We start from the raw sequence: 26982 nt of genomic DNA, 5'->3' as shown, positions 1-26982 counted from the left end.
AGAATTCATACCCTGACTACTCAGGAATATTTCATTTTCAGGAGATAAGGGCAAAGGGATGACACTCTAACCAATAGTAAGAAAACTATTTTGCAAGGCAAAACTTCCTTCTCTGAGAGAGACAAGGATATGGCAGTAACCACAGTATAAGCTGAGAAGAACCAGGACATGTTTTAGCTGAGTAGAGAAAGAAGGCAGCCATGTCCTACATATATGAGACTGGAAGAATCTGCAGGGTCAGGAAATGTGAAGACTTTTATGAGAGGCAACAACTGAAGATGTAAGGTTATGGCCTGAAATGACATGGCAAATGGCTATTCTCCACAGTGACTGGAAAAGGTGCAATAGGGAGAGCTTGTGGGAGGAGATGAAGAAAGTTCCTTCAGCCATGAGGAGCTCACTGAGGTGGTGACCAGACATTGCCAAGGTGACAGCGGTTTGTGTTGTCAGTTTGAATGGAAGTGGGTAAGTCTGGATCAGAAACGGACTTGTGAATTTCAGCAGAGACACAGCAGTTGAATTTGTGCCCTGCAGTCAGTAGGTCAGGTAGGTTAAGGAAGGGATGGAGTCTCTGAGATCTGTTTGAGGAGAAATCAGTGGAGAAATTGGCACGAGCAACACCAGTGGAACTGCAGCAAGTGGCCCAGCACTGAGTCGGAGATGAACTCCAGGCAGCAAGAGTAAACAGCACTCTCAGCATGCTTACAGATAAGAGGGAGAAGGGGGGTGAGATGGTAGTTGTGGAGGCAAGCAGGTTCGATGTGTGTTTTCAAAGTGGAGAGATTAAACACACACTTGTTTTGCGAGGAGGGAGAAGCCAAGGCAAATGACAATGTACAGAGAGGAGTAGAAAAAGAGTTAAGCAAGCACCAGGGAGAGGAGAAGACGGAATAGCTTGTTCCGCTTAACGCTTGTATCCGTTTTGCAGATCAAAACTGCACTAATTTGGGAAGCAGTTTATATAATCCATAAAAACGCATTTTATTAGCTTTTTTTTGCTTTGAATCACTGACTTCTAAAGAATGAGAACAGCCATAAATGCTATTGTCTCCACAGGCAGCAATTTGGAAATAGAAGATGCATGGTTACATGATAAGTGTATTTTCTTCATAAAAAATGTTTGCAAATCAGGTTTAAAATAAGGGAAAAATAACTTTAAAATATTCTGCACTTCAGAAAATAATAAAATGTCTTCTTATTTTCCCCTGGTAGGCCACGCAATGCAGATTACTTTATGCAGGAAGCTAAACGGAAGAAGCATAAAGCAGATGCAATGGTGAGAACATTTTCTTTCCAGTTATGTTGCTCCAAATTATTTTTGTAATGCAGTTTCTTCATCAGTGCAGTATTGCTGGGGTAATTATAAAATCTATTATAAGGATGGCTAGGCTTGTTAAATTAAGAAATGTTTATATAATCAAATGTTCATAGCCCAATAAACTATGACTTAACAAATAATGACTTACTGAGATAAAGGCCTGGATAAATAAAACTTTCCATTTATTCCTTTGCTTTAATTAGTAACTATAGTAATGGAGGCTGTGTAAGGGATCCACATACCTATCTTCTCAGTTTAACTAGCTGGCTAGGTCCTATAATTGTATCGCCAAATTTGGTCTGGTGGCTGAGGTATTTGTACTTTTTTTAAAGAGCTTTGTCTCTTCAGTGCCAAAAGAATCCTGGTTTCATGGCAGACATTTCCTAACATAATCAGAAGTGCACAAAGAGCTGTGTAACCCCAGAGGAACACCTTGAACAAAGGACTGTTGCAACAAACAGATTCTTGGCCCTGGCTTTGACGTGTCTAAAAATGCAGCCAGTAAGAAAAGGGGGAATCTGAGGTTATATGGAGCACTAAGGAGGTGCTTGTCTTTCCAAACAAATGGGTGCAACAAAGTACACAGTGCTCCAGGAGAGTTCTGCTTAGCCATCTCTCAAGCTTTCTCCAAGGCTGCATTTGTCCAGCACTATGACTAAGCTAACACAGTCTTTAAAAACGTTAGGCCTATGGGATGGCAGACACAATATGCTGGATGGAACACTGCATTAATATGGTTGTCTTGGAGGTGGGAGTAGCTGCAGTCCTGCCTTGCTCTGTCAGACAGACACTTTGTTGTTACAGCAGCAGGAAAGAAGCAAGGTAGCTCAGAGCCTCTGTTTCTTCACCTCTTTTTCTCAGCTGTGCAGAATGTAAAAAGGCCAAGGAAGCAGAAGCAGGCCCTTAATTTAGGACACTAACACTGAGTTTTACACTCTACCTGAGTTTATTAGCACAAATTTCCATGGTTTATTCAGTTCCATATTACTCTAAAGTGAGTCTTAAATCAGAAAATATTGTGGAGAAGTACAAATGGTACATTTTAGTGTGTTGCTTTAAACAGAATGGAAAAGATTACTTAATATGCAAAGGAAATTCTTAGCCTGAAGAGAAATGTTTTTATGGTAGACTCCCAGAAACAGGAGGTGCAAGCATTATTCTCTGCTCTGCCACAAGCTTCCTGCATGAAAGTCACTTAGGCACAGTTTAAATAGCCTCCCATCAGTATTAGGTTATTGAAATATCCTTCACATTCAGCTTCCCTACACAGTGGACCAGCACCTTCCTTACACCTTGTGAATTGCCCTTTGCAGGTACTTCTTCTCCCTCCTTGACTGCGTAGGGATCCTAGAGGAATTGCCATATTGCCAAAGTGCCTCCAGGCACTTTGAATCACCTTGCTGGACTTGATACCTCCTATTTTGGCACTGCAATACCTAACATAGGCACTTAGAGTGAGCAGCCTGAAAATTACTCTAAGTCTCTCTGCTCCTTAGTCCCCCATCTGTGAAATTGGGATAATAGTACTTCCATCCACACAAGAGTGTCAGGGAGAGAAATATAATAAAAAGTTTGTGAAGTTCGCCGGTATGATCGCAATGGGAGTCATATAAGAACCTAAAATAGATTGAAGCCAGTGTGCCATTCCAAAGTTACTATTTAAAACCTTTATCCCTTGGAAAAGAATAAGGTCCATTAACCTTTCACTGTGTGCATCAGATTTCAACCAAATGCATCCAGTCCATTAATGGGCTTTATGTACCGCAGGAGTTCTGACTGAAGGAAAGAGAAGTCAGGACAGAGAGGTATTAGTATGATTCATTTCTATCCACACCAAAAATGAAATTCAGAGAGCAGATAAGTATTATGTAAAAGTGTGCATATATGAACATTATGTGCATATAGACTGTCATTGAGGACATATATGCATGTATATCTATGTAAGTACACAAACACACACACACACAGAGTCAAAGAAGTACTGAAAATAGAAGAAATGGGGCAAGGAAGGAGGATGGCAGAAGAATCTGAAGGAGCAGAGCAGCCCCTGAAAGAGGAGGAGGATACAGAAAGAAAATTCCTGACAGGAGGAGAGTGTGGTCAAGCAGTACTGAAAATGGTAGGGAGAAGGAAGACATGAGAACAGAGATGAGCCTTTGAGTAAGAGTTAGTAGTCAAAGTATTTAATTTTCATTCTCTTAGTTCAAGCTAATCATTATCTTTCTTTGTTGAATGATGAAAAACTACATTTGCAAAGATGTGTGAAACACTTTTTAATGAAAACTGGAACAACAAGCCTGATGGGTTTGTGGAATTTCCAGCCCTCGAAGAGCTTTGACAAACATTTGTCAGGAACGTCCTAGGCAGAATTGATCCTTCTTTGGACACAAGAGTATGGACCAAATAACACCTCACAGCCTTTTTCAGCTCTACTTTCTGTATCTTACGATTTTCAGTGATACACACAGTTTGATGGGCTTTAGCTTTCTCATAGGAAAAATTGTGAATCTGAAGGTATACCAACTTGTGTCAAGTTTACAATTCATGCTGAGAAAATCCCATCAAATGTAACCATATCTTGATGATTACACTGTTTCTCTGTGTCCTTATTTTTTCCCTCTAGGTGGAAAAGTTTGGGAAGGCACTGAATTATGCAGAAGCAGCACTATCGTTCATTGAGTGTGGAAATGCAATGGAACAAGGCCCAATGGAATCTAAATCCCCTTATACAATGTATTCAGAAACAGTTGAACTCATCAGGTAGGAAGGGAGGAGATGACCTCGGGGGTCACTCTGTGCAAACATGCTCATCTACATTATCACATAATTCCCTAGATACAGTAAAAGGGGAGAAGTGAGGTTCTCCCAAGTGTCTGGTCAGTGATACATAATGTATAAGTATTATCTGTGATTTCTATGGAAATTAAATCAGGAAATTGCGTAGAATGGGAAAAAAAAAAAAAAAACACCAAAAAAACCCACCAAAGCTTTTCATATTACTTGAGTTGCAAATTACTTCAAGAGTTTCATTATATAAGTCCCATGCTACTCAAAAGAGAAAAATAATAATACATAATACCAAAACATTCACATGGAGTGGTAGTTTGCAAAATGTTGCACATGTTTAAGACTGCAGTTTAAAGGTTACCTGAAAGAAGATGTGAACAGTGACAGAAAAATGGACACTCAAGGTCCATTTGTTGTGTATGCTCCTACTGTAGCCAGCAGACTCCCAAAAGCAGTCCAGCTCACGCTAAATCTACCTCTACATTTAGTCACCTTCATGGCTCTCCAAACAGGACAGTCTAGAATTCAGTCCCACCCGCAGTCCCTATGAAGAAAGATTGTCTCTTAAGTCCTTTTCCCTGTTATAATTGGTACTAATAGTTAAGATTATGGACAGTGTCAGTGGAGAAAACAAAGGTCAAAATCATCTCAGCAGCTGAGTGACTCTCTCCACAAGAGAGCGAACCCAGCCATGCTAGCAGAGACAGCTGCACTGTCAGTGACCATGGCATCATGCCTCAGGACAGTCAACCACGCAGCTCTCATCAGGACTAAGTTCCTAGGAAGTAAAACATTTTAATTTTTAATCATATTCATAATGAAGCAAAGCTTCTAAAACAATTGCATTCTTTTGGATTTAGTGTTGATGTGAAGATTTTCTCACATGTCAACAATTCCACTGGCATTTTATTCCACTTAGGGCTGTCTTATGCATTTCAGTGGATTGAGGCCAGCTTTCTAACTGGAAGGTTATTAATCAAAATCAAGCATTTTTTTCAGTAAGAAAATAGTACATCCCATCTCTGCAATTCTTCCCTTCCTTTTTTGAAAAGGCAGAAAGCTCTTTCTTTGTCTTCCCCATCTTTTCTCATGATAGCAAATATATGGTCCTGACTCTGGAAATGAATTTTGCTTGCAGATCCATAGCTTCCAATAATGTGTGTAGCTGTGGTTGTGTTGTAGTGTGAATTGCTGTTGATCTCACTTGCTGCAGCTCAGAAAAATAAGTGGTTTGCTAGGTATGGCTGTTGAAACAACATGTTCATACTGAATCTTTGCACAGATATCAGGATTAAAGTTTGAAAGCAAAGATAAGAAGAAACACAAGCAGCTAATTATGGGGAACAGGTATTTTTCTGGAAGCGAGCCCAGAAGTGCTGTGTGTTGTCCTAACCTTGTCCATTGTTCAGGTATTCAGCTGGAAGCTGAGATTTCCAGAAACTAATTTGTGATTGCATAGCACATACACTCTTGAAACAGCAGTGCTACCTCTGTGGATGTTTAATATTTATAGAATTTGAATGTAATGTCATATGAGCAAAAATAGCTCTGAGCCACATGTCCCCCCTCTGCTGTGCTCTGCTTGGAGGAGCAAATCTGGGTAGACATGCTCAGAACTGGCAGGGTGAGGGCAGCACCAGCTTCAAGGCAGGCTGTCTGCCTTCAACTGCTGTGAAAACCTTTCTGCATGAACTCTGTGTAACTGGGTCTCCACAGCAGCAGAGGTTATTTCGGTAGGACAGCATCACCTTGCCAGCTGGGCTCCCCTCTGGACTGACGGATGTTCAGGGAAGTTACTGCTGTTTAAAGAGTGCAAGGAGGCACTGCTAATGGCAAAACAGCTCTGAAACACAACCAGAAAAAGCACATTGTATGTCTGGTAATTTGAGAAAATATCTATAAGGGGGCAGATCAAATAACATCGGCCAGCTTGGCTGTCTGACCAGTAATATAAAGCTGTCTCAGTTAACTCACATTGGCTTTTTTCCTTTTGTTTAAGGTACGCAGTGAGACTAAAAACCCACTCAGGCCCCAATGCCACGCCAGAAGACAAACAGCTGGCAGCATTATGGTTAGTAGATCAAGATTTCCTCAGGCTTCTTTTCTGCAGTGAGACAGTTCTTAAAAATCAGATGTTGGACGCAGCTAGGTAGGATTATGTTGTCTATTGAAATTAAGAGAATACTTTCTGCTCCAGGAAGGTCCAGCCCTTGTATCACTGTACCAGGTCTGCATTCTGTCTCTGTAAATAAGCAATTCATACCTATTGACTGTGACAGGTCAGCTATGAAACGTCAGCATAATTAATTTTTAAATGCCTGATGGTTTGTTGTTTTTATGAGTGATGTACTTTTGTACCAATAGCTCAGTAATTTCTTTTGAGGCTGACGTTTTAGGCTCAATAATCATAAATTATATTTATATTATATGGAGGGAGATACAGTGATGGTGGTAATTAAGCCTCTTGGATTACCTTCTAAATTGAGATTTCTAGACATATATGCATGCACCTTAGATTCTACAGGACGGTTGCCGATTGCTAGTAAAATACTAAAATGTTATTAAAATCTAATTTTAATTAATATCTATGTAGTTAATACATAAAATACCTATTACATGGTTACTGATTCTCAGTAAGTGGACATTTACAATCAGCAAGTGTGTTTTTAACATCTATTAACCATCTGTTAAAAACCCAAATTAAATGCATCTTTAGCCTCCATAAATAAGGAGTCCTAATTAAGCATTTGTAGGAAAAAGAACAAAATATTCAGAGCTGCAATTTTTTTTTTTTTAAATGCCCTTTCTCTGTCACTGCTTTGCTGTGCCATCGGGAGGAGCCCAGAATGCATTCATGGCAATTGCTTTAAAAACGCTTAGGTGGGAAAACAACTAAAGAACGGTTAAAAAAAAGAAAAGAAAAAGCAATATTATGAAGGGTTACTCAGAACTGCCGGAGCGCTTCGGCGTGTGCAGAACCACATCCAAATTCACAGAGCCGCTGCATCTGTTCCAGCAGAAAGGTCAGAGCGAGGGAAAGCAGCCGGTGCCTTCTCTGGGCCATGAATAGCAATCTTAACTCACCGTCTGCCAGCCGGCAGATGAGCTGACACCATTTGCATATGTGCTGTACCTGTGAAGGTGACAGAGTGAGAGTGATGGTGGCTGCGAGGCCACCGCGTCCCCCGGCTGCTCCCAGCGCCCGCCGGGCGGGCTGCCAGCCCACCGGCCCACCCGGCTCCCCTTCTCCTAGGGAGAGGCTGTCCTCCAGCGGCCACAGGCAGAAATTCACCTTGCTGCTTTCAGGACGCTAAACAGGCTGAGAAACCCCGGCCGGGATTGGGTTTTTTTCTCCAAGAGCAATTTGTTAATTCGAAGGGTGTGCTGGGGTTTGGGCAGCTCCTGTGTGCGGGGAGGTGGGGAGAGCTCTGCGCTTCCAAACTGACGTCACCTTCTGGTGCTTCGGCTTGGCTCCGAGACTAAATACTGCTTTTAAAAATAAGGCCTCTGCTGCCAAAGGGGAAGTAAAACACACCAGATTTTTGCTTCCAAAGCTGTGTTACCGAGGGGCAATCCCACACTTGCCAATCCAAAAGCTTGCTGGGAAAAGGTGGTGGCGAGTCCTCATTCAGAAAATAGACCGGTGCACCTAAAGCCGATAGCGAAGAAAAGAGTTTGTGCGTCCTGAATGCAGATTATCAGTTATTGTGATGTATAATTATAGTTAATAGCTATTACTCTCATTTAATTACATAGCATTAAAGGTGTGCAGCACTCTGCAGACTAACGAGGAGCACAAGGGCAGACAGTTCCACTACAGTACATTGAGTTTTTCAGCCCACTCCTGGTTTCCTCTGGGCAACAAATCGGGCAGGTGGCCTAGGAATAGCCTCCAGGCTCCAACGCAATCTCTGTTCTGCTTTCCTGCAGAGGAGTTTGGCCAGTGAAATCTGGGCAGGTCCGATGTTTCCCTGTTTCCCAGCTATCTCCAACTGCTGGAAGAGAGACCACTGGGTGTACACAAAATACACCCATTATAACTCTAGTTCACTATACAGGCTCCAGGCTCTTGTAATAAAGGCCCGGGATGAGATACACCAAAAGGCTGCCTTTGCGTTTACAAAAAGGAATAAAAAAAAAAGCACATGTTGAGTTCCAGGCCTGTAATGACCTTTTCACGGAGAGGTCTTTGGTCAAGTGTGCAGACTTCAGGTCAGAGCCAAGGCCTGGGAACCCAACCCTGCAAACTCTTCTGAGTATGGTTAGTTTAGTACCTCACTGGTAGCATTTGTCAGTGTGACTTGTCCTGGCTGCAATACCTAATCTTGCTCATGAAGCCATGGCAAAATGTGAAGTACTGTGAACAAATGGTGATAAAAACCATAAGCAAGGTACTGTCAGCATTCCACTGTGTTAGTTTGAGAATTTAAGCTAATTAATTGGGATTTCTGTTCAGGGGGCACACTTTACCTTCTGCTCTCCCTTTTGTTCCAGTTACCGCTGCCTGGCCCTTCTGTACTGGAGGATGTTCCGACTCAAGAGAGACCATGCAGTCAAGTATTCGAAAGCGCTTATTGAGTATTTCAAGGTGCATTCTTTATGACATGTTTTTAAATCGGGGTGTCATTATGGGAAATACAGCATCTTAACTAAAAAAGTAGCTGTGCTGGGCTTAGTTCTTCCCCTATGAAGCCGGTAGAGTTTTACCATAGAATCCCATGGCAACACCTGATCTCTAGTCAGTTCTAGAATTGAGTCAGTTCTGTGTTCATGAGGGCCCCTCTTTGCAAAATACACACTGTGTCCCTTCATGAAGGATGACAAATTTATTGTATTAACAAGCAGGTACTTTCAGATCATTCTTGGTCGATTGTCTAGTGCTATGCAGCTCTGTTGTGAATAGGTTTTGCAGATTTTGCTCTAAGAATCCCCTCCAGGCTTACACGACCCACCAGACTACCTGTGAGTTGAAGACTTTGATCTAGATCAGTCCTCAACTGCAGGGCTTCCACTCAGCAGCATCAATAGGTAGGACAGTGCAGTGGGACATGTTCTTACCCAAGGAACCGGCAACCAGCCCACGCTGACTTCAGCGGGAGTTGTATGAAAGCATCAGAGGGCAACTAAACCGCCTGCCATGTACTTGGCACGGCACTGCTGGCTTCCCCTTCCTGCTTTGCTTTGCCTGCTACTGCTTCCGTTTTCCACTCTCTGCCAGGTCCAAACCTTGGTTATTTTGAATAAGACAGGAAGTCATTCAAAGTATTTTAATATATTTTATGTGACAGGCAACCTTTCTCGGGAAAGTATCTCAAGACCAAAACCTTCCAGGTGGAGCCTACCTAGCAGTCAGTCCATCCAGCATTTGATCTAACACAAAATTAGCCTTTATCTTTCTAATTAAAAAAAATACTATGAACATGCAAGTGCTTTAAGACAAGCTGCTTTGCGGGATTTGTCTTTGAACACAGGGCTCAGCTGTTAGGGGTTTTTTTGCAGAGGGAGGTACCTTGAAATGAAAAACATCCATCCTTTGACATTTTGTTAATAAAAAAATTCAAATACAAGCACGAATGCTCATGACCAGATTCTGAACACATGAAGACAGTGAAGGAAATTGACAGATCTGTTATTGTCAAACTGAAATTGAAGTCACTGTAATTGCTTCTAAAAATTTAGCAATATATAATTCAACACATTGTTTCTCTAACAAAGACTTGATTTCAGGGGAAAGAAATATGTGCCTATTACAGTACTTTATTTTTCTTTACCAGTTCAGAGAATACCTGCATTAAGAACAGGATGGTCAGGCTCTCAACCATGTAAAATGTCTCCTACTAGCAGACAGAAACTGTTTCACAGCAAACATAAAATGGACTTATACTCTGCTATAGCCAAGATGAGCTTGTTTTTTTGCAGAGCTCCTGCTGATATAATGATAGCGTAGTTTCACATTAGAAAGTATTCTCACCTTTGAAAGTAAAAATGGAAAAAAATCCATTTGCTGTAATTTTCAGTGGAAAACAAGCCAATTCTCCACTCATTTCATATTTGGTATCTAAAAGCTTTCAAAACCAAGTGACGTGAAATGCTGACTGCATTAAGAACTTCCACATATATTATCAATCAATGAAAGATTTTAAACCTTGTCACACACATTTGCAGGGAAAATTAGACACACTTTTCTTTTAGAAAAGAAAAAATGATTATTTAAATCTCCTTTTAAGCATTTTATTTCCATTATAAAAAAAATTAATGCAGCAGAGAATTAAAAAGAAGCCACAGATATTCAGGGACGAGACACATTTGAGAGCATAAAGAAACCAGAATAATGAGTAGCAGTAAGCAAAGTGGGATAAGAGATGGTCCCTTACAATATTACACTCTTTAGAATCCTTAACCCCACCTTTCTGGTGCACAACTGAGAGGAAGCTGGAGTACTATACCTAAAACATGAGAAAAAAGGTGTGGGAAGTGGTACAGTAAGGCAGAGGCTGGTTACATTTACAGCAGAAGTATCCTTGACTCCACTTCGATTTTCATATTTTCCTGCCTCCAACTCTGTAAGTAAATAACGTGTACTCAGTTTCTATTACACTAGAAAGATGAAGGCCAGTAATTCTGAGGCAGATCAGAAAAGAAAAGAAGAAAAAAAAAAAAAAGAAACTATTCTGTAAGAGGAACAAATGCCGAGGATTCACAGGTTGGTTCTATTTAGGATGGTAAATGAGAACTTTTCATTTTTTTCCTTTCATACCTTAGCCCTTCCTGCCAAAAAAAAGAAAACCCATCGAAGGAAGAGCCCCCTGTGGGACACTCCAAAGTTTAGTTTTCATACCACTTACATTGGATGTAGTATCAGTATCAAAATGCAGGAAGAATGCCAGGGCGCACACAGCACCGATGTGATCACTGCTAAAATACAGCCAGTGTTGGTGTGCACATGAAAGATGTGGGAACACAAGAGGAAGTTCAGAGGACACATCAAAACTGAGAAAACAAACTTTTTGAAGAGAGGCTCAGGACATGTGCCCAGCTTACTGCAGAACAGGTTAAGAGAGGATGTGATCATTGTGTATATGGAAACAGAGCTGATAATACCAGGCGGCATGCAGTTTTGCTGGCATTGGACCAACAAAATCCAAAAGCTAGCGCTGAAGTTCAGAAAATTAAATCCTGAAACCCTGAAACAGAATCTGTTTTTCTAACCGTGAGGCCTGCTAAACATTAGAACAGGACACAGGAGAACAAGGAGGATAAATAGTGTCTTAAGATTTCTATATGACTAGCTATCCTTCTTAAAAAGAATAAAATAAAATAAATTTTAAAAGTAATTTATCTTCTGCTAAAAGTTCCATGATTGGTGGAAAAGGGAAACTGCAGACTGAGTGTCCTGGGGAATTACTGGCCTTGAAATCTGTGAAGCTCCAAAGCCTCTTGTTTATCACTTTTCCTTCCTAAGCCATGGGACACCAAGAGTTTTTGTACTGCTGTTAATGCTTGTAACTCCTGCAGCTTGCAACACCTGCAGCCTTGCATTTAAACAATATCCATAAACAGATCTCGAGCTGCAGGACTTCCCTTGGTCTCCCGTGGTTGTCAAGAAGGGAAGGTTGTTCTCCAGCACACAATTATCTGCGTGTATGGTTTCAGGGGAGAGTGCAAGGAGGTCACTTTGCTCTGAAGAATCAGAGACTGGCCATTGCTGAATATGAGGCTGCGGATGGGTTGGACTAGAAAAGTTTTGGTTTAGACTTCTGGTTTCTACATCCTTCTTTCTCACAGGCCCAGGATTAAATCAGTCACTGCATTTGGGAGAGGGGAGGAGTTTTTCCACAGGTCAAATGGGCAGGAACATGCCAGTAAATTCCCACCAGCTCTTGCAGATTAACTACTAGAATAATTTTAGCTATTCAGTTTCTATTATTGCAGACACCTGAATTTCTCCTGCTCTGTAAACATAATGCTTGTACAAGGTAGTCTCTCCTCATGCAATAAAATTCTTTAGCCTAAGCACAGTATACCAGTGAGGGTCTTAATGACTGCAGGTATACAAGAGATCACACTAAATGATCTAATGTCCCTTTCGGGGACGGTCTGGGTAACCCTTCAGCTAGAACAACCATCAGTCTACAAGGGCAGTCTCTCTGACCCTGTGAATGCTGCCGTATTCAGACCAAGGAGAACAGCTCCAAGAGGAGCAATCGTGAATGACATTCTTCAGCCTGGTGGTTAAAACATCCATCTGAGCTGAGGGAGCCTCATGTTCACATCCCTGTGGTCAGCCAGGCTGAGCAGACTTGCACAGTCTCGCAGGTCCTAGGGGAATGACATTTGTCTTTGGGTGCGGGAGGAAATCTTTCTGGTTTTCTCTATCACAAGAAATTCCAGCCTAAACCTCACAAAGAGTCCTAGCAGCACTTTCTTCTGAACTCCCAGGATTTCTGTGAAAAGTTTCAGTTTCAACTAACAGGTTTTCCTAATCTGCCCCCATCCCCAATAGACTGTGATTTGGGTCTGTGCTGCAGCACTGCTTCATCACACCACCAAACTAGGCTGAGTGGGTTTATTGCATCAGGACACTTGAATACTTCTATCTGCACAATTTTTTCTTTACATTTCTTTACTTTTATACTGCTTAATGTTCTTCATTTCATAGTCTTATATAAATTATAGGCATTGTGAATTATTTTTTCCTTTACAGAATTCATCAAAAGCTGCCCAGAACCCATCTCCTTGGGGTGCCAGTGGAAAGTAAGTCATACAGAAACTTACATCATTGGCAGTCAGATTGGCAGTCAGAAATTATATTTTCTTACCTGCAGTATGTTCTGATACTCTCATGTTTTTAATCCCAACACCTTCTAAGTAACTGTATTAACATCTGTTTCCAGGAGCACAGGAACTCCATCACCGATGTCGCCTAGCCCTTCTCCAGTCAGCTCTGTAGGATCCCAGGGGAGCACAGGGGCCCCTTCCCCATCTCCTATCATCAGCATCCCACAGCGCATTCATCAGATGGCCGCCAACCACGTCAGCATCACCAACAGCATCCTGCATAGCTATGACTACTGGGAGATGGCTGACAACCTGGCCAAGGAAAACAGAGGTGAGTGAGTCAAGGCAATGGACTATTCGAGAAGACTGTCACGTGATTTTGATCAGGGAAATAACTATTTTGATAGGAATCCCTTCTGCAAAGTAGGACTGCAGAGGTGATTTTTTTTCTTCAGTCTGCTCCTAGTCTGTTCCAAAACGGCCCCAAAAGGCAATTTTGATAGCTGTCTTACTCAGAAGCAGGTAACTTTTTTCTTTATTTGGCTGGTCAGGACTGGTGACAGAGAGGTCACAGACATAGCTGTGGGTACCATTCAGTGCCACCTGTGTCATTCTGGAGAGAAAGGTTTGTGGGAGGTCAGGCAGCTTCCTGCCCCCCAAAGTCGTGGAGCTGGATGGGATGCGTTTAGCCAGACCACATCAAAAAGCAGGAGCGCGCTTCCCTTCTGCAGAAGGAATAACGGCCCCCTAGCCCTCCCCCCACCCGAGCAGACACAGATGGGAACGAGGTACCTCGCTCCACCTTCAGAGCAAACTTCTATCAGCTGAACTGGTTTCCATGAGCAAGTGCCTCAGCATCTGACTTGATGGTAAAGTATTCCTTGGTTTTCAAGCTAATTTATGTATTTAAGGCAGGGGCGTGGGCAGGATTCAAATCAAAATGGGGACACCTAAGTGTAGGTGTGCATATATGAGTTGAGGGGCTAATCTCCCATTGCAGTTGATGGAGCTTTGTTCAATACAAACAGCAGAGTTCAGAGAGCTGTTCAGTTCACCCTGAAGGGGAGACAGGGATACAATTCAATTGCCTAACCATAGCTGCCAAATGCCATCCTTACCTACACTGCCACTCCAGAAGTCTCCTGTATGTCCTGTGTTAGATCTGCCATGCCAGGCTATATGTATCAACTGCCTGAGAGCACCTCAATTGGGCACTACATGCCTCCAAGCAGGCAACTGAATTAAGTCCCTAGTGGCTAGTTAGCCAAATTACTCTGTAGGCTGGGTTGACCATGTTGTACAGGCCTCTATTTCTCTGTCATAGTGGCTTAAATATCTAGCATATGTACAGATAGACACTTGTGTGTAGACTTTTTGATGCAGTTGTCCTTAATCTCAACATAAATCTTGCCCAGCATCTGTTTTCTTTATCAAGACTCAATGGAAATTAATGAAAAGCAAAGCCGAAGAACTCACTGTTTTGTTCTTTAAAAAGAAAATTGTTGTGCATCAGCCTGTAACATCATGAACCACAGGGCTTTAAAATTAATCTCACCAGCACTAAACTTTCATTCCCATGAAATGTTCAGCTTGACTCAATTTGCAAGAGAATAAAATCTATTAAAGGGTGACAAGTAGCAAATACAGCTTCACTCTTCTGATGCTGAATCTTTTTTTCCCTGTAGATTTTTTTAACGACTTGGACGCATTGATGGGACCTATCACCTTGCACAGCAGTATGGAGCATTTAGTTCAGTACACTCAACAAGGACTTCACTGGGTGCGGAATAGCGCTCACTTGTCATAATGACTGTGTGCCATTCACATGGACAGTATACCTTCCATGGATAATTCAGTTATTCTGGACACTGTGCTACAGAAATAGTCAACCACAGCATTGATCCAAACAAAGGTGAATATTTCTTCAACACTGAGCAAAATTTTTCTGAGTGTAGACATGTATGTGTGCATATGTACAATATACAATGATGTCTCTTCAGAATGAATTGTTCTGTACCACTCTCCAAACATCTTCACACACTAGAAATACTAGAAAGAACTGATCTTAATGCACAAAACATACCCTTTCTATTCTTGTGCTGAAAAACTCAGAAACCAAAATCTCATGGGCTGATTGAACCAAGTGCAATAAGCACAGATCCCTATTCAGGAAAGCTCTCAATAGATTCTTAACTTTAAGCTTGTACTGAAATCCCATTGACTTCAGCAGAGCTTAAGCACGTACACAAGGGCCTTCCTGGACTGGAATGAATGAGGGCAAATCATAGACATGGAGAGCTTTTACTGCGAGCATGGACACGCCACAGAAGTTTCAATATTAGCGTGCCATCTCCCTGTTACTTCCCCGCTGGGGCACACAGAGGAGTTGCGTAGTCCACATCAAGTTGGAGAAAGACGGCATTCCTTCATGTGCAATAAGTTTCAACAAATTGCATGCATTTCTTTATCTCCTGTCTTTTTAAATAACTTTACCTCTTGTTCAGCTCCTCACCAACAGTATAACCTACCAGTATCAAGCAAAAAGCCTGAAAACAGATATGCTGATAGCAAGAACTTAAAGGAGATGGTCGAAAATTGCATTCTGTTACTGACACTAAAGAGATAAATTAAAAAATATGGCAAACTGCTATCCACTTAGTAAAGAAAATGTGTTAATTTCAGCTGCGTACACACAGAGGGACAGAGAGATATCTGTAACAGTTGTTGGCTTTGCATGGGAAGGCTTCATCCCACAGATTTTGACTTTCATATCTTTTTCATCTAGCAGAAGCTTGCAGCATTTTCTTGTAGGCTGTATGGGAGCATTACATGCAATTTCCTTTATCTGGGAAGCTGAGTTTGCTGCTCATCAGGCTAAGAACTGTTTCCTATCATAATCCTCTCACTCTTCATGCATAATCCTCAACTAGGCTTTAATGTTTCTTGATTTATGGGATGTTTTCAATTCCTGTTGACAGGCTGTGTTTTTCATGCCAGAAGAATTAATCCCACAATAATTGGAGTTTAATTTGGGTCAGCTGGGGTCAAGGCCAGTTCATATCAACTGTGCTTGCATTCGGTGCATTTTTGTTCATTTTCAGTGGTTTTCACACATTTAGTTTTCTTTTTCTGTGTCGGAGATACAGGGGTTTTGCATCAGATTTACAGCCTTTACTCAAGTCAGCAGCTCCAGTGACTTTCAATGGACTGTTCTTGTCCAAGTCAGTGGTTGGACCCTTTGATTTTTGTTTTCTAATCTAATTTACTTATACCTTAAGGAAATGTGAGTACAAAAGACTCTTTCAATAGAAGATACAAGTAGAAGTAGCCACTGATATCGATGGTTGATTGATTGGTCCTTGCTGCCTTTTTTTTTCCTCCCCCATTTTTGAAGAGCTGCATTTTGAAAAAAAGATACCAAACAGTGCGGCACGTTTGCTCAGTAAAAAGTCTTTGGTAACACAGGCTGTATGTACCCTGTGGTAAAGAGCGGGCTTGAGAGCACACTGAGCCCCACATACCTGCATATTTTGGTCAAGGCTGCTTACCATAGCTCCAGCTGTCACTCAGAGCATTCACCCTGTTCTTTGAAGCAGCTCAGCGGGGTAGCTACTGAGGAACCGCTCAGCCCCAAGCCATCCTGAGCTGATATTTATGTGCCCATTGGTGCTCAGATACTTCTCCCACAAGAGAAGTCCTGAGCTCAGGCTATGGTCACCTCTTAGCATGGTCTTGAGTGTTACAGCGTGGCTGGCTTTAAGAGTGAACATGGACCTGCCTTTAAATGACAAAATACACATCCTTCAAGTCCTCCCATCACTCTTAACTCTGGCTGTTACCCACCCCAGAAGGAACACAATTTGTTTGGTCACAAGTATCGTGGAGAACTTGATCGGTGCCTTTCTGTTTATCACTTGCCTGATCTTCAGCTGTGGAAGTCTGTCGTGATTTACTAGACTAGTAGCAATGGATTCTCTCAGCTGCTTCAATACCATATGAAGGTACTGTTGGATTTCTCCTCAGATTAGGAATGTGAAATTCCAGTTAGACTAGCTTCTGTTTTCTTTGACGGTGCCTATGATGTTTATCTTCAGATAAGTTTGGGGGTTTTGGAGCCCTTACTGCTATTTAATGTTGAGAAATTTTAGAAGTGACATATATTACTTGCCTTAAATGGAGTTTAGTTTTATTGCACATGTGGCATTTGAGTTTCAAATATGGAACTTTGAAGCATGTTTATTTTACTAAGATCGGGATATTTTTCTTAATCACGATGAACTCTTTGTATGGATGTAATATGTCAAGAAACTTCAAAGAAATGCAAGAATTAATGCTGTCCTGTTGTAACATTTCCAAGTACTAAGGATCTCATGTAGATGATTGTCCTTTCTTGTACCTTGTTCTTATATGGAATTATTCCAGCTAAAATACCCATTACTTCCATGGAAAAACACGCTGGGTTTTAGTTCTTGTGCTGGCATCATCTGTGTTGTCTGATGAGCACACTGAGCCTTAACTTCTGGTGGTGTAAGAGGATGAAATAGCAGCCATTTAAACCAACTAGATGTATAAATGGATTAGGGCTTTTGGCCTTCTCTCCATAGGGTTTATTGCAGCTATACTCTTTTGGTGAGGTTACTTAGAATACTCTTTTGTGCAGACTATTTGCTGTATATGGTTGCTGCTGTTTAGATGACTGAATGTGGCATGGTGACAACAAATACTTCATTTCATCTTCTTAGGGCCTGCTCTGGAAAAGTGCATGTGGCTTTTAGGTCTGGTCCAATTAAGCATATGCTCCACGTTAAGAACCTGAATAGTCTTAGGCACCTCGCCATGAGTCAAAGGTGCTCTGTGTGTTCTGGATGGGACCAGAGGAGACTGTCCTTTGGGGTTGCATGAAAGACACTGGCTTGTTTTAATCTGTTGTAAAAGTCCAGGAACATGCAGGCTTCTTTACGCCATAGCAATGTTCAGGTTCATTTGGGGAAAGTAAGAAGTCATTCTGTACAAATCCAGAAGGATTATGCCTGGAGGAAGAGGTTTTCTTACAAACAGAGGCTTCTGAATCAGTCAGGGTTGGTAAAGCAATGGGAATGGATTCAACGGAACTATGTATTGCAGGTGGATGCAAAAAATACAGAGCAGCCTATAGGATCCTCACAGACAGCAAGATCATACAGACCCCTTGGGCTTAATCCTTTATAGTAGTCTGTGGTGGCATGAGTGACAGGTAAGAACAAAACATATGCAGAGGTTCAAGTGTGGCCAAAAGCCAAGCATAGTCCTCCCTGTCGCATGGCAGGATATCCCAACCCCTTGTTTGCCTATTCTTTTATCCAAATATCGCAGGGCTCCAAAGGAAGAGATTATAGTGAACAGAGGACCTTAGGTAAAGGAGGTTAAGAAGACCAAGCCCTAAGTGTAGATACAAACACATATGTATATACTGTAAATCTAAATAGTAATAAAAGTCACTCAGCATGAAGGATATTACTAGTGCCTACCATTGATCATCAAGTATTCATCACTGAGCAGCCATACCACCTCAGAAGTGCAGTAGCTGTTATCAAAATAATTTGTGTGGCTAATTAATTTATAAGAAATGCACCTTTGGGACTGTGCCATAGTATCTCTCTTGTAATACAAATGTTCAACCATTTTTCATGGCTACTGATTCAAATCTACAACACTGAAATGTCAGGATATCTTTTTTTCCCTAGATGAGGACATATACTTAGACCTGGCTAATCTGTGCTTAGTTTATCTACCCAAGAGACTTTAGTAGTCACCAGCCTTAACGCATGTACAGTATATACTATTCACTGATTTAGTTGTAGGTTTTAATCCGAATGAAATTGGAATTTGTGAAATGACTTGGATTAATGGCATCTGCCTCAGATATCCTGCAGATGTGACATTAAATGATTCGTGATTTTAAGCAGGAAAGGTTGAATTTTATGTAAATAACAGTGGATGAATTCCTTAATCTTTTTACAAGAAGTTTTTTTTAATGAAAAGATTGTCAAAGCAATAGGTATTTTAACTCTCCTAAATTTTCTGGAGGGTCATGGCTTCATGGTCAAAGCTATATTAAGAACATCTCCTTCTGCAATATGCCTTGCCTTTACATAATCCTCTTATTGCTTAATATGTCAGAAAGAAATGTTTCTTTTTCACAGCGATAGCAACGTTTCCCTCCCCCATTCAGGGAGAATCCTCAAACTAAAGAATAAAATCTCTTGGCACAATAGAAATACAAACAATGCCTGAAGAATATGGACTTGTTAAGATAACAATAGAAGTTTGGCTGGCACAGACCTAACATGCCTCTCGTTTTGGTATCTTTTTGTGAGCATTTACATCACATATTTGAACTCATTGTGTTTGAACTAGAGAATTAGTCTGATTTTCATGTCTTAAAAAGACCTAGTAGGTCTGATCACTATCATAATTATAATTGTTACATTAGCTTATGGGCTGTGCACTGAGGGCTGGGAAGGCAATGTAACCATAGATAAATTTGTCAGAATGCATTCAGAAAAGCATTTGGATGATCTTATGTCTAGTCTGTCTTAAAAACTGGAGAACATTGTCTTTCACCCAATATTGTTAACATGAAAATTTGGCTACTTTAATGTCTCTCATAAACCTACCATTTGCCCTCAATAAGGCCAAGACTCCATTTCCAGCGTCACTGGTTGCCATGATGTAAATTGTTCTTAAGGTTAATTAACAAACTGAGAAGGTCACTTTAGGCCCTGTTTGTGCTTACTTCACTAAAGCTACATAGAGGAAAAACACTACAATTTGGAGCATCCAAGGCTTCATCGTTCTTTCAAAAGACTATGGTTTTTCCTCAGTGAGACAGGCAGGATTCAGCTGGGGCTATTTCTTCAAGTAATTCCTCTGCCTCCGCTTGCTGTCTGGCTCTATTGTTCTTGGTATTCCGCAAGTATGCCTGCACTTTCGGGGGTGTTTTCTACTTTGGCAGTCCAACCTACCTTTCAAACGGGATGCTAAAGCATGGAGCAAGTAACCCGCAGATTGCATAAAGGGCCTTGCTTTCCCCCACAAAACTGGCAGCAAATACAGCAAGGCTCCTTCTCTTTTCCGATCTGTGTAGCTTGAATCTCACACACTGTAGCTTGAATCCCAGCCTCATCCATGCTGCCCTTGAAGGACTCCAGAGGGTCCAAGGAAAGCAACAGAATGACGAAAAAAATGGGGATTTCCTCTGTCCCAAGGCGCATATTCCTTTTTGGGAGTGAATATATAGAACAGCATGGATCATAAGGCACTCAGGTCTCATGTTTCTCATATGTACTAACACAGGGATACTTAACACTTATCTGCCTCATAGGGCTTTATGAGAATTAATTAATGTTTGCAAATCACTTTGTATCCTCAGAAGGAAAGTGCTGTAGAAGAGCTATGGAAAAAACTGCTAAGTACACTGGATGAATTTCACCCCTGAGTCCAGAGCTGCAAGACCCTCAAAATCCTTAAATACCATGTAAGCTCTCAATGTAAGCACCAGAGTATATATAACTTGTGCTTAGCACTGAGGGGAGTCACAGCCTAGGTGAAATTGCCGTTCCCAGAGTATCTATAACTTTGATCCTGGTAGAGAGCAAGAATCGCAACAGTACATAATGGGACGAGCAGCATAGGTTAACCAAGTGCCGTGTAGCCATCCTAAGAATTTCAAATCTTTTTGTGTCTTTGAGCCACTTTGTCTTTCTGTGAAAGAAATTTGCCCCCCCAGTTGTACCAAGTGTATTTCTCATAACAGCCTCAGAAGTATTCAAATCATTTGTTATTCCAAATCCAGCTTCAAATAGCTTCAAATCAATGGAAATTTTCTTTTAGAATGGTGCATTGCAGAGGGGACTTAACAAAACATAAAAAAAAAATTGTCTCTCATAACAAAACAAGTGTCTGTGATGCACATTACCAGTAACTGAGCTGGGAAGATATGTTGGGAGCACAATGTTCAGGGAGTTATCTTCCCAAATCACACCATCGTTAGCCAGCACCCCCAGGTCATACTCCCAGCTCTGTTCTGGCACATTACCTCTAGAAGTCATCAATAAAGCACTTCACCAAGGATTGGACACCAGTCAAGTCAACAAAATGTTTCTATTGCTGTTCATGTTATTCAGGCAATACTAACAAATTCTTCCTTCCTTAGCACCAGTTATCCTTTTCTCCTCCACTTGGCATTCTTAGATATGGAATTCTCACCCTGTCAACAGACATGAAAGGAAATACTTCCTGCAGGAACAAGCTAGACATAGATAACATTTACCAAACATTAGCAAAGGACAGGCCCTTCTTAGTCATTTTCTCACTTCCATTTTGGAAAATACTTGTCTTGAAAAAGGATATTTTCATTTGCAGTTCGGATTTATCGTAGAATCAGAGAATGGTTTGGGTTGGAAGGGACTTTAAAGATCATCTAGTCCAAGCCCCCTGCCATGGGCAGGGACAACTTCAACCAGACCAGATTGCTCAGAGCCCCATCCAGCCTGGCCTTGAACACTTCCAGGGATGGGGCATCCACAACCTCTCTGAGCAACCTGCTCCAGTGCCTTACCACCCTCACAGTGAAGAATTTCTTCCTTATGTCCAATCTAAATCTACCCTCCTTCAGTTGAAAACTGTTGCCCCTTCCCCTGTCACTACAGGCCCTGGTAAAAAGTCTTTCTCCATCTTTCTTATCAGTTCCCTTCAAGTATTGAAAGGCCACAATAAGGTCTCCCCGGAGCCTTCTCTTCTCCAGGCTGAACAACAGCAACTCTCTCAGCCTGTCTTCATAGGAGAGGCATTCCAGCCCTCCGATCATCTTGGTGGCACTCCTCTGGACCTGCTCGAACAGGTCCCTGTCTTTCTTGTACCGGAGACCCCAGAGCTAGACGCAGTACTGCAGGTGGGGTCTCACCAGAGCAGAGCAGAGGGGCAGAATCCCCTCCCTCGACCTGCTGACCACACTGCTTGTGATGCAGCCCAGGGTACGGTTGGCTTTCTGGGCTGTGAGCACATGTTACCAGCTTGTGTCCAGCTTTTCATCCACCAGTACCACCAAGTCCTTCTCCACAGGGCTGCCCTCAATCAGTACATCCCCCATCTGTATTGATATTGGGGCTTGGCCCAACCCAGGTGCAGGACCTTGCACTTGGCCTTGTTGAACCTCATGAGGTTCACACGGGTCCTCTCCTCAAGTCTGTCAAGGCCCCTCTGGATGTCAAGGTCCCTTTGGGGGTCTGCCTTCACAAACAAGTCCATCTTCCATTTGCATAAGGTGCTGTATGGGAAGATAGGAACTTCTGGCTTTCTCCAGCAAATCACACATAGCTAACTAATGTCATATCAATACAGTAATTCATTTATTAGCTCCTCAGCCTTTCATTTTGCCTTCATGGCCCCACAGTCAGCTCTTCCTGCAGTTCTAGACATTTTCTTCCTCAACCCCATCTCCCAGCCTAGGCTTGTGACATACAGGACAAGGTAGAGCTGAAATTACTCACAGGAAAGAAGATGGAGGGCAGTGCAGAGGTGCTCCGAGCAGCTCGAGACCTTTCTGCGTTCTTCTCGTGTTACTGATCTGCTTGAATAAGCATTGCTGCTTTATGGCCCTGCAGTAGAACCAGCAGGAACTGGTGGTCTCACACCTGTGCAAGGACCTTTTTTAGGCCATTAAGGACACACAATCAGCCTTGTAACAATTCACTGGGGTTAAATAGCAAGAGAAGGTGGAATGGGAGAGAAACAAGGTCCTAAATTAAACACAGAAGTTGGGATTCACCTCATCTTGTACTGAAGGTCTAAAATAAGCACAACGAATCACACCCTAGAAAGGCTTGTTTCTGTCCACTGGCTACAAAGGGAATTTAGGTGATAAGCTCAAATATAGAGGTGCTACAAATCCCACCCCAGCTAACAAGAGTGCCTGCTGAAATTGGTAAATATCTTAGGATGCGCTGATGTAGGATGGGCCTAAGATCACGTTGGGAGGGAGCAGATATGCAGGAAAATAGGTATGTGGTAAAGACATTTATTTCTGAGTTGTTTAAAGCATACGTTTTAGACTTGGACCATCTCTTGTCCACTCTCTAATTCACTGCATCCAAATCCAAAGTAAGTAGTTCCCTGAGGACTGAATGTGCACCTTTCTTCTATTAAGATTACTGAAATATCAAGAAAATATATTTTACAGTTTACTAAACACTCACAGGCACTTTTTCCATATGTGTTCTGGAAGTAGAGCTGGCTTCCCTTAAACAGAAGAAACAGTCTTTCTGTAGATGGCAAAAGAGAAGAGATTGGCTGTGAGCCCACATAAGGCCAATATTACTCTTTTTTATGGAAATTCAACAGCATTTTTCAATTCATTATGTGAAAATGGCAATTTTCTCCATGATGAACAGCCTGTAGGCCACCCCGGACCACCTAAAGCTTGTGGCCTGCCTGCAGACCAGCAGTCCCACAGCAGCTCCCAGGGCTGGCCAGGCAGTGTCCCTTGCTGCCGGTGGAGGCAGAAAGAGCGATGTTGTGTTGAGAACTTCAGAGCAGCCAGATTAAGGTGTGCTTGAGGTGCCACTGGTAGGCCGTCTCTTTCTGCAGACGGCAACCGGAGGGGTGGGAGCCGAGGCAGAGGATCCAGGCAGTGTGAGAGCTGCTCTCCGGGCAGCCCGAGGCTAACCCCTGGTCCTCCTGTGCAGGGACATTGCTCCGTGCTGACCATGGCAGATGGAGACGATAACTGCTGTAACAAATCATGGCTGCACACACACTTACTGCTTACAGCAACTCCCTGCCTTCCTGGGTGTATTACTAATGAAAACCTGGACTGCGGTGGGGTTCGCTGGCCAGGGCCATGTTGGTAGGCATCCTACAGAGACTCTCTTCCATGGAGCTGCCACCATGCAGAAGCCAAAACCAAACCACACTGCGGGTGGGTGGGGAAGACGGTACAGGGCAGCCAAAATAACAAGATTCTTAAATTTGTCATTACTTCTCCAGCCAGTTGCAATAATTGCAGTAGTCCTGATTCCCTCCCCATTTCCCACGCCGCGTGTAGCACCAGTGGCTGAAAAGGCAATGCGGCGGTCCCAGTGCGGGGTCCAGCCACCGACCGTTCTGCCGGGCGCACTGGCAGTGCAGACGGTGCATGGCGGGATACTGGCGCTTTGCGACTCTTCCCCACCTCCCCTTTTCACTCAGCAAACTTCTACGCGAGTGTCCCTCGCCAGATGAGGTACGCAAAGATCAGCTTATGACCAGATTTGTTTTTGTTACGAACCGCAGAAATGCATTTCCATATTTCATTTACAGCAACAAACGTCAGCAGGTTTTTTTGTAGAATTATTCTAGTCAGGATGGCTTTATTTGCAGCTTATAAAATGTCGCTGATCTTTCTCTCCGAGGGTGTGCTACCTGAGGCCTCCCCCACCCAGCCAAAGCTATAGCAGTTTATCTTTCCACTGACCATAATCCCACAATATGTCCCCATACAGCAGGCAATATTGTTTACACAGGTTAATAAACAGAGTATTCTGTACAGTAATTTATGCTGTAAAGTATGTACATATATCACGGTAGCAGTCACAAATGCTTTAAACTGCCTTATTTATTAGATCTGTTAGCATTTCCCCCCGTGCTCCAGAATGCTTTAAATTATTTTTACCTTTCACATTAGGTATTTTTTTTAGTTACTGCATTTTGACCCAATTATTGACAAAAAAAAAGAAATTGGTCTTTACAGTAAGTAGATATCTAAAACTTAGGTAGAAATAGCAAATTCACTGCCCATCCAACTAATACAGCTCTGATTATGATTAAAATTAAACATGGCATACTCTTATCTGTGTATCATAATATGTGCCAGAAATCATATTCCACTTGTGATCAATACAAACAAGAGCTTTAGCAACTTTCACCTATTTCATTCTTCCATTGTGAGACAAAAAAAAATAATAAATTACTTAATCTAAAATGTTCCCCGTGTGAGCCCTGGCCTTATTCCTCCCTCAGGCAAAACTCATATTGACTTCAGTGGGAGCTTTACCTAAGTAAAAGTACAACATAGGAACATTACAAAAATAAATATATCACGTATGAACAGTACTTGTGCTTTGTAGTCATTCCTTTTCTCTTTAGTAAGCAACATAGGGTAAACGCTACATCTGTAACGCTCCTGTCTTGCTCCTGTCTCACTCCTTCCTTTTTGCTGTACGAGTAAAAAATTGAGATTCAAAACCAATTGTATTTGTTCCATTCGCTCAAGCAAAATAGAAATCTTTTGGGGATCAGTTCCGAGTCAAACTAGATAATGCAAGAAAATTTTGCTTTTGTTTGTTTTCATGTTAAATTATGTTACACAATTAAACAGGTTCATGTGTACAAAGGCAATGAAATTATTAATGACTTGTTTTACTGTTTGGAGATTTTGCTATGTCCACAGTTCATACAAAACTCATGTAGCACAGTTTCTGGGATGGTGAAAAATCCTACTGTAATGTAACAGAATGAGCCTTAAGGATTTGTAAGAATAAGCACTTTTATATTAAAAAGCAAATATTAATTCATCAGTAAGATTACTTTTTTAATGTGACAATAAACCATGAAATCAACATCCTTCTGTCTCAATTATGCCTCATCTGTCTCTTTCTTAAACCTTTTTCTGAGGGGAAAAAATTACATGGTTTTGTGTTACAGCTTTCGGGTCCCATCGCAGCTGCCTGTGCTCCTGCCTAAGCCACCCACCCTTCTCCACACTTCCTTCATGGGTGAGCTCTTTTGAAACCTTCATACAAGGAAGGAGGAAAGGCTCATTCATCACAGCAGATCTCATTAACAAGGCGCTGGATTTAACTGGAGTGTCTGACAGAACCAAAGAGGTGAAAAGAGGCAGCTCTGGGGAAAGGAGAACTGAGTCACTGTTACTTTTTAGTGAGGCACAGGATGAGCACATAACCAATCCAAACTTTTCTTTATTTAGATGTAGAAGACAAGCCCCTGTACCTTAAGACCATTAACATCTGTAAGTAGTGCCGAGAGCACCATGATCTCAGCAGTTGCAGAGCAGCAGTTCACAATTTATAGGCCAGTATTATGATAAAACCACAAGAAATGCAAGTACCAAGTCTCTCTCCATCCTGCCTTGCCCTGTCCGCACACACACATGCATGCACACACACACACATATTGTTCACCAATTATGTCCCAATTCCTACAGCTTCTTCCCATATAGGATTGCTGTCTCTCAGAAGTACTTATTCCAGCATGCTTTTGGGGGCCAAAACCTAAATGCTGCTCTTTTAACACGGCCATTTTGCAAGTGGTAGCTTCTGGTGGTTCTTTTCTGCTCGATCAATACCTGGGGAGTCAGGGGCTGAATGTCTTCCTGCTTCTTACTGGGGAAATCATGTTTTCCCAAGCAGCATCTGACAGCCAGGGCAGGTACCGGCTGAACATCTCAGGGGCAGGCCAGAAGAAATGATCTTCCCAAAAGATGTTCTGCACTTTTGTGACTCACCACCATACACGAACATGTGCCTTTAATGGACTGTAACCATCGCATATTGAAGCGCACAAATGGAGAGCTTCTGCTACTGAGGGTGGGGAATGTATTTCAGGAACAAGCTCTGGCTTATGATGTGCCATGATTCATGATGGGCTGACACAAGACATGGCTGCTCCCCGTCACTGCCAGGAGTCTCCTGTTGGGACAGGAGAACAGGCAATGAACGGTCTCCCCAAGAACTGCCATCCTCAAAGGATGGAGACAGCTTCCCCAGGCATTGCCTGCAGCAGCTGAGGAGCTGACATACCACACACCAGAGGGACAGTTACGTGTAGCTGTGTTTCCGAGACCACCGAGGCTCAGAGTGAGCCCACTGCTATCTCCCACACCAGTGCCGGTTCAGTCCTACACACCACACGCAGCTCCATTAACTTCTGCTGGGTCAGACCTGCTTGCTTCAGTGCTGCCTCTCTCCCCGAACGCCTCAGCGGTTTGCTGGTAATCCTGCAAAATATTCGTGCAGAATTTTATTTCCTGATTTGTTCCTCAAAAACCTCCTCTTCTCAGCATA

General features: G+C 42.2%; 2 protein-coding genes across 2 annotated transcripts in view; both read left to right on the top strand.

Moving 5' to 3' along the window:
- Window positions 1-25534, top strand: part of AFF3 (ALF transcription elongation factor 3) — a 337267-nt gene extending 311733 nt beyond the window's left edge. Inside the window, exons 15-21 of the mRNA XM_052773584.1 lie at window positions 1213-1276; window positions 3942-4078; window positions 6105-6176; window positions 8600-8693; window positions 12810-12859; window positions 13000-13214; window positions 14569-25534. Coding sequence (XP_052629544.1) covers window positions 1213-1276; window positions 3942-4078; window positions 6105-6176; window positions 8600-8693; window positions 12810-12859; window positions 13000-13214; window positions 14569-14690 — 754 coding nt within the window. The 3' untranslated portion in view covers window positions 14691-25534. The remainder of the gene's footprint in view (window positions 1-1212; window positions 1277-3941; window positions 4079-6104; window positions 6177-8599; window positions 8694-12809; window positions 12860-12999; window positions 13215-14568) is intronic.
- The window catches only part of TXNDC9 (thioredoxin domain containing 9), a 186128-nt gene that overhangs the window by 22261 nt on the left and 136885 nt on the right, over window positions 1-26982 (top strand). The gene's annotated exons all lie outside the window — the stretch shown is intronic.

This window comes from Harpia harpyja, chromosome 22 (assembly GCF_026419915.1).
Source record: "Harpia harpyja isolate bHarHar1 chromosome 22, bHarHar1 primary haplotype, whole genome shotgun sequence".
Lineage (NCBI taxonomy): Eukaryota > Metazoa > Chordata > Aves > Accipitriformes > Accipitridae > Harpia > Harpia harpyja.
The sequence above is the reverse complement of the archived record's forward strand: the minus strand, read 5'-3'. Positions and strand labels throughout refer to the sequence as shown.